General features: G+C 48.7%; 1 protein-coding gene across 3 annotated transcripts in view; it reads left to right on the top strand.

The window, feature by feature from the left end:
• NME9 (NME/NM23 family member 9) overlaps positions 1-21,309 on the top strand; it is a 592,734-nt gene that overhangs the window by 77,885 nt on the left and 493,540 nt on the right. For 2 of the 3 annotated variants that reach the window (XM_085648664.1, XM_085648665.1), the window contains one exon: positions 5,740-5,797. In XM_085648664.1, coding sequence (XP_085504790.1) covers positions 5,740-5,797 — 58 coding nt within the window. Of the gene's footprint in view, positions 1-5,739; positions 5,798-6,343; positions 6,533-21,309 lie in introns of all 3 variants that reach the window. The other variant, XM_085648663.1, reaches the window with a different exon arrangement.

The following is a 21,309-nucleotide window of genomic DNA, read 5'->3' as shown; positions in this document are numbered from 1 at the left end:
CAGAGGATGACGAGTTACCCACCTGAGAGGTCTATTAAACAATGCTAACCAGTGGTAAAGTGTTTGTGTTTCTCCCTTAAACATGCTAAAATGGCATACACATAATTGACACATTAAATTTACATATATGTCCCTTTTATATGGTACTACCTGTACCCAGAGCCTGTAAATAAATGCTACCAGTGTACTGCAGCACTCATTGTACCACCAACTAAAGTGGCATTGTAAAACATGTCTTAGGCCCACAACTGCAGCCTTTAGTGCAGTTTTAAAATGCCATTTCGACCTGTCAAAATAAACTTTTTGCCAGGCCCAAACCTTTTTTATTAATATTTAAAAGTCACCACTAAGGTACGTTTTAAAGGCCGATAAGGCAGGGTGCATGGTATTCAAAAAGTAGGACATGTGTATTAACTTATACATGTCTTGACAGTGAAAACCTCCCAAAGCCGATTTTCACTGTAGCAAGGCTATCTCTCCCATAGACTAGCACTGGGTTACCTTATTGCACTTGATATGTTATAACTTTAAATCGGGAAAAGATAGAGGAATACTTCTTATAATCAGTTGAATTGTAATTTAAAATTCTCTTTAATAGTAAATTCGCATGTTAAGTTACTATCCCGAAAATGCCACTTTAAGAAAGTTAATGGAAACACACAAGGGCTACCCAATATTCCCCCAGGAGACTGGGTGTACATTAATACATGAAACAAGGGGCTCCTGAAACAATCATTTATATGCATTCAAAATGTAGTTGGTATAATAATCCAATTTATATAGAATTGAACAGTACATTTTAATGAAAAGGTGCAAACAAATTTTGCTAAAATATTTTTCTTATTTCTATAAATCTAACAACATAATTACATATGTTTGTTATGTCAATTTGCCAACAAATATCAATGTATTACATATATATAAATGTATACATATAATTAATACCAACAATGATCATTCAGGGTCCTTAATAAAGCATTGTGAAAAATACAACCGACCCACATCAATCACACAAATCAAATGATCTTCTGTAATATCTTGATCAATGGAGATCGATATATACATCTAACATAATACAGGCTTTCTGGCCAAGGTACAATCACCAACAAAAGTATGTTTGTAAATGGTCAAAATTGCTTCTGGAGATTCAGTGTGGCTGTATTGTCAGCGTTTCCATCTCAGATGGCTTCAGAACCTCCCATCCGGAAACTCCTGGACCTTTGAAAGATACAGAAGAAGGACTGCCCTGCTGTCTGAAGAAGGAAGACTTGACCTGCTTACCTTGAACCCAGGATCCCCAGAAGTGACTCAATGAGCCAGTTGTCTAAACTTTTTGAACTACACAAACACAACAAGCCTCCAGGGGCCTCCCTGCAACTGTCCAGCTGATTATCACTACCTGGATCTGCCTGAGTCCTGCTGCTGGCGTCTCCTGGAGTCACTCATGATCCTCAACAGGATTCCTAGGTCCTGGACCCTTGGCTGGGGTTAAAGTTTACTCATACTGCGTCAAATCTGAACTGTAGACGAAAATTCTGAATTTTTAGGCTCCTTTTGACCGTGAACGCATGCTTCTCCTGAAAAAAAAAAAGTATGCAATGCCCGCTGACTGGAAGCTCCAGTCACGGCCTGCTCTTTGCATCAGCTATGACAGCCTGCATCAGCAATGACTGCCACAACTCCTGCAAAAGTGAAGATCTAGATCTGACCTGCTGCCGCTCCAAACAGCTACCACCTGTGTCTACCGCCAACGCAAAGCTCCAGCGGGGTCCTGCTTCTTACGCCAACAACAATCTCTATGTGGCCCCCACATCACTTCAAAGCTGCTGCTGAGGCTCACTTCATGAATGTGGACTTTGAGAATGTAAACTCTTCACCGGGGTGAAACTGGTCCATGTTTCTGACCCACACTTCATCGCTGTCACCCTGAATTTGTGAGTTTCACCTAGTCCAGCGCAACCAGATACTCACCACTTTACACCAAAGTGCCATGAGTGCTACCAGTATGGGAACTTTAAGGGGGATCTCATCTGCAAGCGTAGGAAGTATCTCTTTACTGTTGGGCCTACCCCGGTGATAACTAGTGTAGTGCGTGGGGAGGAGGTTGCCCCAGTTAGTGTTGGGGAGAGTGCAGAAGTTACCCTAGAGATATGGTGCTAAAGGTTCATTTGCCTGACAGTACTAAGAAGTACAGACAGTGGCTCACTATCAATGGGCAGAGGGTGGAGGCTCTTCGAGACACGGGTGCCAGTATGAGTACTGTTAGGTGTCATCTGGTGTCTTCAGAGAAGGTAATTCCTAATCTACTCCACCAGGTTGCGACAGTGGACAAGTAAGTTACTATCTAGTGGCTCTGATTCCCTTTGAATGGGGTAAGGGTCCTTGAGCATAGCTGTGAGTTTGGTCATCCCTGTGGAGTGTCTGCTAGGAAATGACCTAGAGCACTCTATCTGGAAAGAGCTGGAGCTCCAATGCCACTTGGGGATGTTAAGATTGCCTGAGTGGGTGTGCCTGGCCATCTGGTTCCATGGTAGTCCAATAGGAGAGTCCAATGGACCTGGAGCTTTGAACAATTGCCCAGGTACATGCCAAGGAGAAAAGCTACAGGGGATGTGGGAAACCCGCCAGAGATATTCACACAGTGTGGAAGGAAACTGATCCTGATGAAGTCACCCCGAAACCTATAGCGGAAGACATTGTTACCCTGAGAGACCTACCTGAACTAGCTGGATCTCAAACTGAAAGAGTTCCCTCTCAGGCAGAGTGCTGCCAGGTTCAGAAAGGGTGCAGTGTCCTTGAGGGCCTGCGGCGACAGGCCGAGTTCCAGGTAAAAGAAGACACCTCAGATTATCACCTCATGGACTCCTGTAGAGCGGGCCTGAGGTCCCTGAGCCTGGAGCAATCTATGTGTTAGTGGTCTACCAGTGCTACTAGGGCTTCCTGCTAGAGCTTTCTAATGATGTACCCCTGGTAGGACATCAGACCAGGCCAAAGCTTTTGCAAGGTTTGTCATACACGTCTATGGGCCCCAAATGAGAGTCATCACAGATTAATTCTGTAGGCCCTGCACTACATGCCATGCCAGTGGGATGTCGGGTAAAATGGAAGGCTCCCCTCTCTGCTTCTATTCCCTTTGAAAGGGTGAGCATCAACATTGTGGGGTTTGTGGACTCCAAGACAGCCCTGGGCAACATGTTTATCCTGGTCTAGGTGGATATCCCGTCCTCCCTCTATAGAGAGCATATACACTTCAAATAGGGGGGCTAGGACGCCTGCCACTTTTTTGTTGGAAGGTCCACACCTGCCAAATTCTAAATACGACCCTAAGTCTCTGAATCTGCACTAAAAAGCCCATACTAATTGTGTAAAGAATTTAAAGTCACAGCTGCGCCTGAAGTTAGTTTGCTAAGTTGATGAATCGCCTAGGAAAAGACTCTTTCTGAAGATAAGTAAATTTCATGACAAGACTGGAGGCTATCATTATGCATATTACTTTAATTGCCATCTCCTTGCAGCACTTCAAAGTATTACATCTCTAAACTTCTTAACTCTAGAACATCGAATGTCCAACAATATATAAACCACATCACAGCAGCCATCTTCCTCTTTAAGCTGCTCTGGAAGCAAACATCAACTCCTCCATCTGCACAGAATTTTTTGTATTTCCTGCTTTACTGAACATCTGAAAATAAAATACAAAATTCCATAAAAATTCCAAACTCCCTTAAACATTATCCCCTTACAAACTTATACTTTGTAAAATATTTCAGCTACTCCACAGCAGGAGGGTGGGAGGGATAATACTAGCCTCTGTGTCTTTAATGAAATCCAGATTCTCCCTACACAAACTTGGACAATCTACATTTCATGATAAGACCGGAGGCTATCATTATGCATGATCAAAGCTGTGTAAAAACCACAGACGAAACATGACCCAAAGGTTTCAAATAAAACTTTGCAAATTCATCCGCATTTGACCAATCCACTACACGCAAAATTTCCTCAACTGTTTCAAACTCAAATACCTATTGGCTGGCCAACCTTCAAACAAACTTAAAATGGCTGCTGTGATGTGGTTTATATATTGTTGGACATTCGATGTTCTAGAGTTAAGAAGTTTAGTGATGTAATACTTTGAAGTGCTGCAAGGAGGTGGCAATAAAAGTAATATGCATAATGCTAGCCTCCGTGTCTTTAATGAAATCCAGATTCTCTCTACACAGACTTGGAGAATCTACATTCTTCTTTGCTTTGCTGCACTGATGTCCTACCTGTTTACTGTAGCATCTCGCTGAGTTTCCACCTATTCTTTGCAGCAAACCTGCAAGGTGCACTCCAAGATTACTTTTGAGAAAGGTCCCTTTCTCAGAGAGCAATGTTTAAAAAAATGTTTTGATGTAAAATGAAATGTACCATAAAGAGCCCAAGCCCACTTCTTTAAAAAATGATAAATCAATTGTTCTAAACACATAACATTGACATGGATAAATAAATTAAGGCTTGAAGAAGTATAAAACATGTTTTCTACATGAGGGTTATGTTGATGTCTAGTTTGTTTTTATTAATGCTATAAACTTTGCCTGTGTTATGTTTAAAGAAGCCCACTCAGTGCCATCTCGGTCGGCGGTGTTGGTATATTTCATGAACAGCCCCTCTGGTATTCCTGTTAAGACCTAGATATAACAAATGTTTAAATGATTGTTTTCAGCCAGATGTCTTCTGTCTATGATTAACTTTGCTGACTGTTTTTTAAAACTTACCACTATTTACTTCTCCTATAAAATTCCGTAAGAAAATGTTATTTGCACCTGTATTCCTGTGTCATTAAAAATGAAAAATGTATAACTCAAAAAACCTTACCAACACAGGTATATTTTGGTGTTTACCTTGAAATGCTAAATTGGTAGGAATACATTTTGATTTAACACCAAAAAATAATACTGATACGTTTTACAATAAAATTCTTTATAACTAACTATGTAAACATATTTAAAGATAAATCAACTAGGATTCAGCATTTTAATGTATTTAGCTAGGAAACTGGGAAGAATAAAATTGATAGTAAAAATATATGTTTGTGAGAAGAAGGAATTGCAACAGAATTATTTTTATTTTGGGTCAAAAGAAAATGTATATAATGTAGTTATAAAATCAATCTATGGGTTATTACAATTAACAGAAAACATAAAGTGGATTACTTATTAACAAACAAATTATATTTAGAAAAAAGAAACTCGGTCTTAACAACTGGAAGTAATTGATATATACCAAATAACCATGTTTCTTCCAAAGTGAAAACATTGTTTTCTAATTACTTTGAAAAGTATCAATTCGGTTGTGTTGGCAACAACTTTTTAAAGTTATGTTTAAATAAAAAGATAGGAGAGAATGACTCAATGTTTATTATTAAAAAATGAAAACATCACATAAGGTTTTAGGTGCTAAATAGGACAATGTGCAGAAAGTGTGATTAGCTTTTCCTAAGCATGGAACATGGAAAAATGTGCCTTGTTTCCTTCCTGTGTAAAATTCCTCCTCCAAGAAAAAATATTAGGCATTTCAAGAAAGAATTTCAGCTGGTAGCAAGCAAAGATCATCTTCAACAACCAACTCTTGTTCCTTTTTCAGCTTCTTTCATATTTCAGAAATGTTTTTGCAACTGATTACTTAATCACCTGCTCTTATTCTGAGGCGTTCAGACAAAGATGAATTCATATTAAGGCATTTGTTTTAAAATAGGTTTCTATAAGTAACCAAGAACAATGGGAAGAAGTTCTGTCTTCCAGAGGGTTGATTGGTAAGTGAACTCGTTATACTTTTAGTGAAGGTTACATACCTCTTTTGTTAATGAAGGTTTTATGCATAGAATGTGAAATAGATATAACTAAAATGCTAACAGTAAATTTGCATGTCTAATATGTATGGAGCTATTGCTGTCTGCCCATTTGGATTCAAACATTTTTCCATTGTGATTTTTAGTACCAACTCTATGTTAATTAGATTTACCCGTCTTATTGTCATCATATCTCCCATTGTGAAACATTTATATCACTGATCCTCCACAGGTCCAGTAGTTTTCTGAAATGGGTGCCTGGTGATGCCACATTTATGCCTGGCACAAGATAGTGCGTGTGAATTATCCCTGGGGATGTGCTAACCAATAGAGTAAATATTCCAAGGGCTAACCCTACCCACTAGCCCGTGCCAGGCTTGAATGTGGAATCTCCAGGCACCCACTTCAGAACTCTCCTGGACTCCTGAAAGATCAGAAGAGGACTGAACCCACTGTTTGAGACATGGAAAGAGCCAAGGATACTAAACCTGCTCTCCGTCTGGTACCCAGGACAATGACTGACCTCCTGTTAAAGCTACAGGGACACAACAAGCAATAAGATGCTTTTTCCTGCAACTGGCCAGATGACCAATGGCAACTGGACCTGGACTGAACCCTCCCGTTTTCCTCTGCCTTCCACCCTGAAAAAGTTCCCCTCTTCCTGTGGTGGATTGGAACTTAAAGGACTAAAGTCAGAAGGTAAAATATTTTTTGCTGAAGATGAACCTGGTTGCTGTATCTGTCCTGCTGTCCATCGCGGTCAGCGTCAAATTGTGCCTAGGTCCTGACTATCATTGGCACTTTGTGCTTCTTGGTGCTATTTTCATTTAAAACTAAAGTAACAGAATCTATATCTCTGGTTCTCCTTATTGGAATTTTGTCATTTTGGTGTCATTTTATTTATAAAAAATCTCCTAGTATTATGTTTTGACTTTATTGTTGTTTGATTACTGTTTAAATACCATACACATTGCCTCTAAGTTAAGCATGCCTGCTCCGTGCCAAAGCTACCTGGAGGTTGAGCTCTGGTTAATTTAGTGACTTCTGGGGTTCACCGTTTCAAGGACCGTGGTTATTATTTGAGGTGGGTACTCACCCCCCTCTACTACTGACCTATTTTCTAACATTGGTGTTCAGCAACGTGATCCGGTAATTTGGTTTTGCATTACAACTCAGTGAGTTAAGTAAAAATCAAAAATCCATTATGTAATCTGGCATCAAAATCAATTTTGGTTTTTTTTTATTCTCCTTTTATTTTTAATTGGTCTTTTTTCTAATTTCACCCAGTTCCTCAACTTTTTGCACCTATGATTTTTGAAAGAACGGAAGTGGATCTGAGCTGTATTGAGAGCCTCAACATTGTAGAGCTGAGGAAGCGGTGTAAGGAAAGAGGGCTGAAGCTAGCACAGGGGTCCAAGACAGTGTAGTACCACATAGCCCCTAGAACATAGGAGGAATTCGACCTGTTACAGCCCCTAACACAGGAGCAAGAGGATAATGAGGCAGAATATGAGGAAGAGATAGAGGAAGAAGGGCGGCATGACCCTACAGTGGACCAAGTGACAGTGGTGAAGGGGATGCCCATCGATTCCAGGTCACCTGCCTTGTCCAGGGCAAAGATCATTGCATCCTTTAAAAGCTTGACCCAGTCATTTATGAAGGACAGACAAGCAGAGACAGTCCTGAAGCTACAACTGGCAACCCTTGCTCTGGTGGAGGAAAATTTGGTTTGGGATGCTGAGGAGAAAAAAAGTAGTAGTAGCCTTGGCACTGGAGGAGAAACAGTTAACCTTGACATACAAGGAGAAGAAAGCCCTGCTGGCCCATGAGGGAGGCCAGGTAGAAATGGATCTGAAAGTCAAGAGGGCTTCTGAGTCCAGTGAAGATGGTGGCATGGAGAGTGAAGTGCCTAGGAGAGGTAGAAGCATCCACTACCCCAAAGACTTGGTACCTAGCTATGTGGTGGGAGATGCCATTGAAAAGTAGTTTGCAGTATATGAGAAGGACTAATCTAGGGAAGCATATGCCAGTTGCTGGGAGGAATACCCTATCAACTCAGAAGTAGTTGATCAGATGAGATATGCCAACATGAAGTAGCCCTTATCACCAAACTTGGTATGACCCCTGAGTACCAGCTTTGGTTCAGTAATAGCAGAATCAGTCCCATCACACACAGGTTGATTTTGTGGATTACACCAGTAGGGCACTGGATGGTTGATGGAAGAGCAGTAAATCAAATGATTATGATGAGCTTTATAATTTGATATTGAAGCAGCACATGCTACTAAATTGTTTTGCAGAGTTGTGCCAGTATCTTAATGATTCCAAGCTCACTGTATTCATAGAACTTGGGAAGGTAGCAGACCTCTGGATCAGAACTAGCGTGTCCTAAAAGGTAACTAGGACTTAAGCTAAGAAGGGTGGTTCAGGTCTTCCTCAGCTGGGGGCTGGGGGTGTCCAGGATAAAACAGAGACGTCCCCCTAAGCTTCCTTAAAGAGTTTGGAGGGAAAGGATTCCCATATCCCTTCTGAGTACAGGGGATGTTCTGAGGGGCGGAAGCTAGGGTGCCCTATTTCCTGCCCAGGTGTTATGACTGCTACCAGTCACGACACATGCAGGAGGACCCGGTCTGTACCAAGAAACCACCAAGAGATTGGCACTCCACAGGGGTAGCCAGTATGGCTTTAGGGAGAGGTGTCCCAAGGAGGAACGCATAGATTATCTTAATGACCGAACATGCCCACAACCTCTGCATCATCCTCGACAGACAGCTATCCATTAAGAAGCAGGTCAGCACCATCTCCTCCGCTTGCTTCCTCACCCTCCAAATGCTCAAGAAAGGTTTCTGTTGGCGCCCACCCAACACCAGGGTTGTACTACGGTACAACGCTGGTAAATACATTGCATGCCTTTGCCTCGGATTTTTTAACATGCATGTTTTTACCTGGCTTATTCATTTACATCGCATGCCAATATCACACCTTGTTTTTAGATTTAAAAACAATGTATTTATGAGTGGAGAACCCCCCAACTTACCTTAAATGCTTGGTATTGGCATGCTATTTAATTGCATAATTGCTGTAAAAATATGCACGCTAAAAAATCGGAGGCAAAGGTATGTGATGTATTTACCTCATTGTAAAGGTTGTTTCCCAACACCAGGCGAACAGTCGCGCAAGCTCTCATCACCAGCAGATTAGACTACAGCAACTCCCTCTACATGGGAATCACACCCAACTCATGACAAAACTCCACGCACTATCCACACACAGCAGACAGACTCATCCCTGACCTCCCCAGACTGACGCACATCACCCCTCACCTCAGGAAACTCCACTGGCTACCAGTCGCGAAGAGATGTCAGTTCAAGCTGCTCACCCATGCTTACAAGGCACTACACAATGAAGGACTGCCGTACCTCAATGAATTTTCACCCACCTACCAGGAAACTCCACACTGAATCCAACTCCCTAGCAGCTACCCGACACATCCACTGGAGGAACAGTGGAGGCCACTCTTTCTCCCACCTGGCGGCTAGGGCCCAGAACACCTTCTCCCTGTACCTTAGAACCTCACCATCACTCCTGCAGTTCATAATGTTTGACCAATAGGACATCAGGCACATAAGCATGATCTCCCAGCACCTCGAGACTCTCACGGGTGATTCAGCTGCGCTTTGCAAATCCTGATTGATTGATAGATAGTGTCCTTGGGTTAAAGAGAGGTGGTGCCTCAAGCTCACATGCCTGATAACACTACAAATTACAGGCAGTGGTTCACCATCAATAGGCAATGGGCAGAGGGTCGAGGGTCGAGGCTCGAGGCTCCTGTCAGGTGTCTTCTGATGGATACATCTGCCTGTGGATTCCTCACCTTATGAATATCCCCCATGCGCCAGCATTCCGGACATTTTTCGTAGCTCTCTGCGCCGACGAGGTTGTCACATCATCATGGCTCTGCACGCGACTCCGCATGACGTCACAGGAGCCATAAGAAGACCACGTCGGCATGATGACTTCAGTTCCTTTTTTTCCGCGCTACAAAGCTAACAGATTTTCTGGGACTCTCCTATCTTTCTACTGCTACTTTGTTTTGGGACTTTACTTGTTACTGTTTTTGACTATGTCTGTTCCTAGGAAGTCGGGTTTCAAGCCCTGCAAGGAATGCGGAGGTCACATGTCAATTACTGACCCGCATGATGACTGTCTTTGGTGCCTTTCAAATGATCACGACGTCGAAGGTTGTTCATCCTGCAGAAAGATGAACCCTAAGGCGCTGAAGGAAAGAGAGGCTAAGCTCTACATGTCCAAGGTGAGAAAGGAGAAAAGAGGTTGTAAAAGATCGAAGTCGAGGTCGTCGACTTCGCATGGATCCAAGAGAAGGCACAAGAAGAAGAGACATGGGTCTCGACATCGTTCGTCCAAGTCTCGAGCTTCGAAGTCGCTTTCTCCTGCTCCTCAACGTCGTGTCAAGGACATTGTTTCTCCTTCACCTTCTGAGTCTCCACAGGCGTCGCCGGGCCGGTCTCCTGATGTGGGTACTCCGGCGCAGTCTCCGGCGCCGGTTGATTCTCCGGCTTCGGATGGGGATTCAAATCCAGTGGAAAAGGAGTCTCCTGCTGCTCCTGCTGCTCCTGTGGCTCCACATGTGACTCCAGTGGATCCGACTTCGGAGACTCCTTGTAAGGAAGTTGAACCGGCTCAGTATCCTTCGTTCCCAGCCCCGGGTTCGGATCCGTCGCACTTCATGAATGCGATGTATGGTATTTTTACCAGAGTCACATGCCCCTCTGGAGCACCTTCGGGTCCCATGGGCCCTTTGGCATTTAATTTGGGTGTGCCTCAGCATTATCCTCCGGCCCACTTTATGCCTTATATGCCGATGGCGCCGTCATGGCACTTTCCGGCGCCGAGGGTGCGACGCCGTTTGAGCAGTCCCCGGCTCTGTCTGGCGTCCCCTCTTCCAGGGTTCGTTCGACGCGGGTCGCTGTCACGGAGCCTCCTTCGACACCGTTGCCGGAACCGTCGACGCTGCGGATGGCGCCACCGCTGCCGAGGATGCGTTCTAGAAGAGAAGCTCAAAGGCTGATTGAAGAGGAGCAATATCGGGCTGGTGACATGGAGGAAGGTGAAATTTATGAGTCTGAGGGCTTATTGGAAGACTTGTGTGAAGCAAGTGGTTTGGATGTCTGTAAGACCTGGGGTTTCCAGGCCCTATGGGGCGGTAACGTGACACGAGCGGTCGGGCCACCAAAGGTCTGTGTGTAAAGCAACCATACAACACGCACCTCACATGGGACAAGGAACACACACAATAAGTGACGCCACACGGTAGGAGTTAAGTAAATACTCAAGTTTATCTAAGCAGATCACGTTAGATGCAGTTCATGAGGTAGCAGTACATTTCATAAGCTTATAATACCACAAATGACATTCATAACATAGCAGTACTGCCTGAGGTACCATTACCCTTCACCTAGAGGTACACGCGCGCTTCACTTTCCAGTAGCGCCTTAGGGGAGTGATGATGGCGCTAGGCGCGCTAACTGGTGACGACCTCAGAACGGGGCATCTAGCATAGAGCTACTCGTAATAGATGTCATTTAGCATTTCATTATGGAACATGAATAACAGCGCGCTACTCATAATCAATAGCACGTAGCACTTCAACATGGGCGTGAATAACAGCGTGCTACTCGTAATCAATAGCAAGTGGTACTTCAATATGGAACATGAATAACAGAGCGCTACTCGTAATCCCTAACACGTAGCACTTCCATATGGCACTGGAATAACAGAGCGCTACTCGTAATCACCAACACGTAGCACTTCAATATGGCACATGAATAACAGAGCGCTACTCGTAATCACCAACACGTAGCACTTCAATATGGCACATGAATAACAGAGCGCTACTCGTAATCACCAACACGTAGCACTTCAATGCGGGGTAGGACAGTCAATGCCTCACGGAGCTTTTAGCGGGAAGCGCCCGGGACGGGAGGAGCGAGTCTCTCGGCTCCGGTGCAGTTCGTAGGGCACCTCGCTTCAGAGCAGTCACGGGGGCACAAGGAGAGGATCCCTCGGCGGGGTCTCTCCGTCGCGCTGGCAGGGGGGAACTCCCATGGAGAGGGGACCCGGGCCGAGGGTGCTGTGCGGATCCCGACCAGTAGGGGGCGCACCAGGGGCAGTCCCAGCCTCCGGGCTTACCTCGTTCTCGGCGTCCGACGGCGTCCGCTCCAGCGATGATGGGGAAACTCGGCCCCCAGCCTCGCGCACCTTCTCACACAGCTGCGACGGCAGCGGCGGGGCCCCGGGCTTCTCACGGGCCTCGCGACTCTGCAGGGCACTTCTTCCGGCCTCCGGGCCGCGGCGGTGAGCGCGCTGGCTTCCACGTCACAGGGGGGGCTCAAGTTAAGGATGGGGGTTCCGCGCTCAGCGGAGCACGCTGCCGGGGGTCCCAGGCCAGGTCAGGGAGCGCAGGGGTCACAGCACTAATACCTGGTCGATCCCCGGTGGCTCTTCAATCTGCTTTGCATATGGCTTCAGGGGTCAGTCTGGACACGCAGTCTCAGTACTTGGCATATAAGTTTGAGAGTTCAATCTGGACACGCAGTCTCAGTGCTTGGCATATAAGGTTGAGAGTTCAATCTGGACACGCAGTCTCAGTGCTTGGCATATAAGTTTCTGTTCTCAGATGTTAGATAAAGTCTTGTTGGCGCAGATGTATCTGGCGCCCTTAAAGGGTTCTGTTACAGGGGGGTAGGGATGGAGAGGGCGACTAGATCCTTCCTAGTCAGGCTGGGCAGAGAGTCTCTGGGTCCTCCTACTGCTGGGCAAGATCAGTGGGTTTCACAGGGTCCCTCACTCACTTAAGAGGCAGCACCTAAATCCTGTCACTCTCAGAGGCATAAGTCCCTGGCTAGGCCCTACCGCCTACACTCCTGGTGGATCCTTCCAGCTCTGCTTCACCCCAATGGCCAACTCACCACAAAAGTTTCCCTCCCTCTCTTAAGTAGCCCTAGGTCAGGTGACCTCTAGCCAAGGCGGCAAAAGAAAAACCACACCTCCCTTCTAGAAGGTTCCAGCACATTCCAGGAGCTTCCCCACTCTACCTATGGGACAAAAAGGCGGGCTGGAGTCGCAACATTGTTGTGGGGTTCCAGCCAGCTCCTGGCAGCTAGGGTGCTACTATGAAAGACCACTCTGCAGTAGCAGGGGCCTGTGGCAGCCATCTTGGGAGAAGGGAGCACCTGCACCTTAACACTGATTGGCAATGAAAAGGCACCCGGAGACCTAGTCCAACATAAAAATGAGGGTGGAAAAAAATGAGGCACGATACAAAAATAGAAGGGGAGACCACCCTAGGGCTGACAGGTCCAACATGCGTCCCCCCCAGCCGAAAGAGGGGAGAGCTACCCAACCTCTAGGGAGTTCCCCTCACTAAGGCGGAAAAACCTGGAGAGACCGTCAGCATTGGCGTGGTCAACTCCGGGCCGATGTTCAACCCGAAAGTCCATCCCCTGTAGGGAAATGGACCACCTCAACAACTTGGGGTTTTCGCCTCATCTGCATGAGCCAGCGAAGGGGGCGGTAGTCGGTCTGGATAAGGAAGTGAGTGCCAAAGAGGTATGGCCTCAACTTCTTCAGTGCCCAGACCACCGCGAAGGCTTCTCTCTCAATGGTGCTCCATCGCCGTTCCCGAGGGAGGAGTCTTCTGGATATGAAGGCCACAGGTTGATCTTGGCCCTCGGCATTGAGTTGTGAGAGCACCGCACCTATGCCGTGCTCTGAGGCATCTGTCTGTACAATAAATTCCTTGCTGAAATCTGGTGTTGCTAGTACTGGAGCGGTACACATCGCCTGTTTCAGCGTGTCGAAGGCTTCTTGGCATGCAGCTGTCCATATGGCCTTGCGAGGTTGCTTCTTTGAGGTCAATTCTGTCAAGGGGGCTACGATGGTACCATATCCCTTGACGAACCGGAGGTAATACCCAGTGAGGCCGAGGAAAGCTCGGACATCTGTTTGGGTCTTGCGGGGCTCCCAAGCCAAGATGGTTTCGATTTTGGCCTAGAGGGGTTGCACCTTACCTCCGCCCACCAGGTGTCCCAGGTATACGACAGATCCCTGTCCAATCTGGCACTTGCTGGCTTTAATTGTTAAGCCAGCGCGTTGCAGCGCCTGCAATACCTCCTGGAGGTGTTGCAGATGGTCCTCCCAGGAGCTACTGAAGACAGCTATGTCATCCAGGTAGGCCGCTTAGAAGGACTCCAGGCCAGATAGTACCTGATTCACTAACCGCTGGAATGTAGCCGGAGCATTCTTGAGCCCAAAGGCATCACTCGAAACTGGTAGTGGCCCTCGGGGGTGGAGAACGCTGTCTTCTCCCTTGCTCCATCGGCCATGGCAATCTGCCAATATCCGGATGTCAGGTAAATGGTGCTGAGGTACCGGGCTGCTCCCAGCCGGTCCACCAGCTCGTCTGCACATGGGTTGGGGTGAGCATCTGTCTTCGTGACAGAGTTCAACCCCCGGTAGTCCACACAGAACCGAAGCTCCGGTGTCGTACCCGGTGGGGCCGCTTTCGGCACCAACACCACTGGACTAGCCCACGGGCTGCTGGAAGGTTCTATCATCCCCAGCTCCAGCATTTTTGCCACCTCACGCTGGATGCTATCCCTCACTCGGTCAGAGAGCCGGTAAGACTTGTTCTTTACCGGGGGGCTGTCCCCTGTGTCCACATCATGGGTACACAAATGAGTGATTCCAGGCGTGAGGGAGAACAACGAGGCGAACTGTCCCAGGACATGGCGACAGTCCCTCTGTTGCTCTGGAGCTTCACTCTCCTCCTCTTCGCTCCCATCCGTCACCATAAGGAGAGCAAGCTCTGATCGCTCATGGTGCGGCTTCAGGCGGTTGACGTGGAGCACCCTGAGGGGCTGACGGGGGGTTTTCATATCTACAACGTACGTGGTCTGGCCTCGCCGCGCCACAATGTCGAACGGGCCAGTCCACCGGTCCTGGAGGGCACAAAGCTCCCCAGGTTCCATAACCCACACCTTCTGTCCAACATCTAACTCGAACGTCCGAGCGCTGCGGTCATACCACTCCTTCATCACGGTCTGGCTAGCCTCCAGGTTCTCTGTGGCTGCCTTCCACAGCTTGGCCATCTGGCTGCGGAACGCCAGCATGTAGCTGACAATGTCACGGGGAAGCTTCCGTGAAGTCTTCTCCCACCCCTCCTTCACTAAACTGAGGGGACCCCGAACGGGATGGCCATAGAGCAATTCAAACGGGCTGAACCCGACTCCCTTCTGCGGTACCTCCCGGTAGGAGAATAACAAGCAGGGGAGGAGGACGTCCCATTTACGCCTCAAGCCCTCTGGTAGGCTTCGGATCATCCCCTTCAATGTCTTATTGAAGCGCTCTACAAGTCCGTTCGTCTGGGGATGGGAAGGAGTGGAGAACCGGTAGGTCACCCCACACTCCTTCCACATGGCCTGCATGTAGGCCGACATGAAATTGGTGCCCCTGTCCGACACCACGACCTTGGGGAATCCCACTCGGGTAAAAATCCCCAACAGTGCCCGCGCCACCACCGGTGCAGTGATGGTCCTCAGAGGAATAGCCTCTGGGTACCTTGTGGCGTGGTCCACCAAAACCAAGATGAACAGGTGTCCCGTTGCGGTCGGAGGGTCCAATGGCCCAACAATATCGATACCGACCCTCTCAAAAGGGGTCCCGACCACGGGGAGCGGTTCCAACGGGACCTTCAACTTAGTCCCAGTCTTGCCACTAGCCTGACAAGACTTGCAGGTCTTGCAAAAGGTGTCTGATGCAATCCTCATCCTGGGCCAATAAAAATGGGGGACCAACCGTGCAAACGTTTTGTCCTGACCCAGGTGTCCGGCTAAGGGTATCTTGTGCGCTAACTCCAGCAGAAAGGCCCGGTAACATTGGGGGACCACTATGGCCCTCGAAGATCCATGTACCGGCACCCTGGGCTCACTGTATAGGAGACCATCCTCCCAATACACGTGATAACCTCCCAGTTCCTGACTGGCCACTTGGGCTTCGGCCTGCCGCCGCATGCCTTCAAGTGTGGGGCACGCCCTTTGTGCCTGACAAAATTCCTCCCGAGTAGGCCCTACTTCCACATGCCAGTCAGCAAGGGTCGGCAAGTCCTCCACAGGAACGACATCTACCTCCGCGGACTCCGGGGGCACCTCTCCAGCCTCCCCATCCATCTCACGGGGCATGTCCTCTACCACCTTCTTCTTTCAACGTTGGGCTTTGGGTTGGGCCATGATTCCAGGCTCCAACCCAGGGTGAGTTCCATGCCGGGCAGCCATGGACCGCGTGCTTACGCAAGTCCCCCCTGGTAATCCCAGCATCTCGGTGTGAGCGTGAAACTCGACATCTTTCCACTTGGTGTGCTCCAGGTCGTTTCCTAGCAAACACCCCACAGGCAAGGCAGGGCTCACAGCAACTCTCAGTAGGCCTCTGACTCCTCCCCACTCAAATGGAACACGAGCTACTGGATAGTGACTCATACTGCCGTCAGCCAATACGGCCGGATGGAACTCCTCGGGGACTACTTGGTCTGGGGACACCAGCCGCCGCACGACAGTGGTCATGCTGGCCCCTGTGTCCCTCAGAGCTTCCACCTCCTCCCCATTAATTCTCACCCTCTGCTGATATTTAGCAGTGTTCGGGGGCAGGGACACTACGGGGACCACCTCTCTATCCCCGAGTGAAACCAGCGTCAGGCCTGTCCACTCCCCTTCCCTATCTAAGGGCAGCTCCACCCCAAGCGCTATACTACTCACCCCGGGACTTTTCCCGCCCGTTGGGGCTGGTGGTCGCTTGCGACACTTGGGATCTCCCCTGTAGTGTCCAATCTCCCCACATTCGTAGCACCGCACAATCCTAGGCTGCTGACTCCTGTCAGGGTAAGTGGGTCTTGTGGAATTGGACGGGGGTGGGGTTCCTTCTCCCTTCCCAAACTTATTTTGGGGACCTTTCGAGAACTCCACCTTTTTATCTCCCCCCCTCTTTCTTCTGGGGGAAACCCTGTCCGCCTTTCGAGCCATCTCCCCCGGGGCCTTTGTGAGACACCCGGGTGCTCACCCAAATATCTGCCTCCTCCGCAAGCTCACGGGGATCCATCAACTTGCGGTCCACCAGATGTTGGCGCAGCTCCGGAAAGCTCTTATCCAAGAGGTGCTCCCTTAAAAAAAGATCGTACAACCCTTGGTAGTCCTGCACCTCGCTGCCACGCACCCAACCATCTAGTGCCTTCCTCGCATAATAAAAAAAATCTACCCATGTCTGGGTGGACAGCTTATGGCTGCCACGAAACTTTTAACTGTACCTCTCGGGGTTGAGACCAAACTTCTTTAACAAGGCCTCTTTCATGGGGGCATACCTTACCTGATCCGCCTTGGCCAAATATAACAGGGTGTCCCTAACATTGGGAGGTATACCGGTATAAACCACCTCCCCAATTACTCTCGGGTACCCCATGGGCCGTCAAGGCGACCTCGTATGCCTCCAACCATTTCATGATGTCGTCCCCCACTGTGTAATTGGCAATTACCTCTTTGGGTAGGTAGAACTTTGATTCTTGAGGTTCCTTAGGTATGCTGCCACCATTGTCCTTATTGGACGCGTTCAATTGGAGGGCGCGTAACTCCAGCTCTTTTAGCTGAAGCTCGTGCGCAAGCTTCTTCTCCTCCATTGCCCATCTCCTATTTTCTCTTTCCTGTTCCACTCTGGCCAATTCCCTTTCTTTCTCTTGTTCTAACTTGGCCAGCTCCCACCTTAACTGCCTCTCTTCCCTCCTGTCCTCGTACTCCTCTGGGGACGCGCTCCTCCTCGACCCTGTCCTACTACTGGCCCCAGAACGTCTCCCTGGGGGCACATTTTCAGACACATCTACATTCAATATGTCGGTCACTTCTTGGGCGCTCTCCTCCTGAGGTGCCTCTGGCGCCTCCTGTCCCTCATCCCCTCTCCCTTCTGGGTGGGCTTCTACCCATGCCCTAATGGCGGTGCGGAGTTCCGGTCCTTTGGCCTTCCGTACCCCAGGCACCCCCATCCCCTGCCCGAACTCCCTTAGTTGCTTCACTGAGTACCCCTCGTGGTCAGCTAACCGGAATTCCATTCTGGCAGGTGGGGACCTAGACACTAAGGAGAAAAATTCCTATGAGATAGGCAACAGTTCTCAACTAACCAGGACTCTTGCACTTTCAACCTGGACAGTGGAAATAACAATTCAGCAATCAAAGGTTTCAGAGCTCTGGAACAATAAGGCGTTTAATTGTGGCGCCCTTCGTCTCACAGAAGGGTGCTGTATGGTCACAGGTCCTAAGCATCCCACTGCTCGCCAACAATGTAAGACCTGGGGTTTCCAGGCCCTATGGGGCCGTAACGTGACACGAGCGGTCGGGCCACCATACAACACGCACCTCACATGGGACAAGGAACACACACAATAAGTGACAAGTAGAGGATCCCTCGGCGGGGTCTCTCCGTTGCACTGGCAGGGGGGAACTCCCACGGAGAGGGGACCCGGGCTGAGGGTGCGGTGCGGATCCCGACCAGTAGGGGGCGCACCAGGGGCAGTCCCAGCCTCCGGGCTTACCTCGTTCTCGGCGTCCGACGGCGTCCGCTCCAGCGATGATGGGAAAACTCGGCCCCCGGCCTCGCGCACCTTCTCACACAGCTGCGACGGCAGCAGCGGGGCCCCGGGCTTCTCACGGGCCTCGCGACTCTGCAGGGCACTTCTTCCGGCCTCCGGGCCGCGGCGGTGAGCGCGCTGGCTTCCACGTCACAGGGGGGGCTCAAGTTAAGGATGGGGGTTCCGCGCTCAGCGGAGCACGCTGCCGGGGGTCCCAGGCCAGGTCAGGGAGCGCAGGGGTCACAGCGCTAATACCTGGTCGATCCCCGGTGGCTCTTCAATCTGCTTTGCATACGGCTTCAGGGGTCAGTCTGGACACGCAGTCTCAGTGCTTGGCATATAAGTTTGAGAGTTCAATCTGGACACGCAGTCTCAGTGCTTGGCATAGAAGGTTGAGAGTTCAATCTGGACACGCAGTCTCAGTGCTTGGCATATAAGGTTGAGAGTTCAATCTGGACACGCAGTCTCAGTGCTTGGCATATAAGTTTCTGTTCTCAGATGTTAGATAAAGTCTTGTTGGCGCAGATGTATCTGGCGCCCTTAAAGGGTTCTGTTACAGGGGGGTGGGGATGGAGAGGGCGACTAGATCCTTCCTAGTCAGGCTGGGCAGAGAGTCTCTGGGTCCTCCTACTGCTGGGCAAGATCAGTGGGTTTCACAGGGTCCCTCACTCACTTAAGAGGCAGCTCCTAAATCCTGTCACTCTCAGAGGCATAAGTCCCTGGCTAGGCCCTACTGCCTACACTCCTGGTGGATTCTTCCAGCTCTGCTTCACCCCAATGGCCAACTCACCACAAAAGTTTCCCTCCCTCTCTTAAGTAGCCCTAGGTCAGGTGACCTCTAGCCAAGGCGGCAAAAGAAAAACCACACCTCCCTTCTAGAAGGTTCCAGCACATTCCAGGAGCTTCCCCACTCTACCTATGGGACAAAAAGGCGGGCTGGAGTTGCAACTTTGTTGTGGGGTTCCAGCCAGCTCCTGGCAGCTAGGGTGCTACTATGAAAGACCACTCTGCAGTAGCAGGGGCCTGTGGCAGCCATCTTGGGAGAAGGGAGCACCTGCACCTTAACACTGATTGGCAATGAAAAGGCGCCCGGAGACCTAGTCCAACATAAAAATGAGGGTGGAAAAAAATGAGGCACGATACAAAAATAGAAGGGGAGACCACCCTAGGGCTGACAGGTCCAACAATGTCTCTTCAGAAGGGAATTTTGCATTGCAGAAAGCTTCTCCTTCGAAGGATGTAGCTCCTTATCATGTTGTCATCAAGAAGGCAGCTGAACTGTTGGATCTACAGCTTCCTATGGCTGAATATAAGCCTAATCTTCTAACAGAGGTGCTTCATTCTCCTTCTGCTGTGGTGCAACCTCTTTTACCCTTCAATGATGCCCTGACGGAGCCGATATCAGAAGTCTGGATTAATCCTCTTTCCGCTCCTGCAGTTTCGAGATCTGTATCTAGAAGCTATAGACTGCCACCAGGGGACCCTGATTTTCTTTCTTCTCACCCATCACCTCAAAGTTTGGTGGTTCAAGCTTCATCCTCAAAACAGTTGGTAGGCTCTTTTCCTCAAGCACCAGCTGATAGAGACTCAAAAAAGCTTGAGCAAACAAAAGTTTTTTTCGTCGGCCCGTATGGCATTGAAATCCACCAATGCAACTTGTCTATTGGGTAGATATATTCACGCCCTTATGGACTCTGCCAAGCAGATACTCCCTAAGCTATCAGAAGAGGATCGGAGCAATTTAAGTGAGGTCTTGATGGACTCTCAGGCGGCTGCTCACCAAGTAATCCAGTTGGGTCTGGACACTGCAGATTCGGTGGCAAGGGTGATGGATTTGTCTGTTGCTACTAGGAGGCATGCATGGTTAAGATCATCAGGATTTTCATCTGCTGTGCAAGCTGCTCCTTTGGATCTTCCCTTTGACGGTTCTAAGCTCTTCGGGGAAAAAGCTGACTTGGCTCTTCAGAGATTTAAGGACAGTAAAGCCACAGCAAAATCCCTGGGTTTACAGTCTCAGTCAAGAGAGTATAGTTACAGAAGATACCGAGGTTTTGGGAAATCTTCCTTTCGTTCCCATCAGCCTCAGCAACAACAACAACAGCAGCAAAACCCTCTGTATAAATCCTACAGAGGTAAAGGCAGAGGTCGCCTTCGTGGAGCTGGATGACATCCCTCTTCCTCCTCCCCCACTACCTCCCCACCCCCTCCCGGTAATGCAGGAAAGCAGCCCTAGATCCGCCATCCTGGATCACGTGGGTCCTGTGGGAGGCCAGCTTACCCATTTTCTACAAGACTTTTTCTGGTGGATACAGTATCTGCCTGTAGATTCCTCACATGCCCACCCACCTCCCCGTTGTCCACCCTTTTATCCCATAAAAGCGGAGGTTTTAGTTTTTTGACGTACTATGTGTATTCAAGAGTTTGTTACCTCTGTTTATTTACTATTGTCTTGTTTGAAGTGCAAGCTTTCTTATTTCTTTATACACTGAGTGTATTTGTGTGAATTCTGTATACTATGTATACATTGTCTCTATGTCGGTCTGCCCGTTTTGCCTCTGTGGCACGGAAAATATGGGTGGAACTGACATCATCCCAATGACGTGGTCTTCTTATGGCTCCTGTGACGTCATTCGGAGTCGCGTGCGGAGCCATGACGATGTGACAACCTCGTCGGCGCAGCGAGCTACAAAAAAATTCTGGAATGCTGGCGCATGGGGGATATTCATAAGGTGAGGAATCCACAGGCAGATACTGTATCCACCAGAAAAAGCGTTACCGAAGGTAAGTAACTTGT

The sequence above is a fragment of the Triturus cristatus genome, chromosome 3_2 (genome assembly GCF_964204655.1).
Source record: "Triturus cristatus chromosome 3_2, aTriCri1.1, whole genome shotgun sequence".
Classification (NCBI taxonomy): Eukaryota; Metazoa; Chordata; class Amphibia; order Caudata; family Salamandridae; genus Triturus; species Triturus cristatus.
The sequence above is the reverse complement of the archived record's forward strand: the minus strand, read 5'-3'. Positions and strand labels throughout refer to the sequence as shown.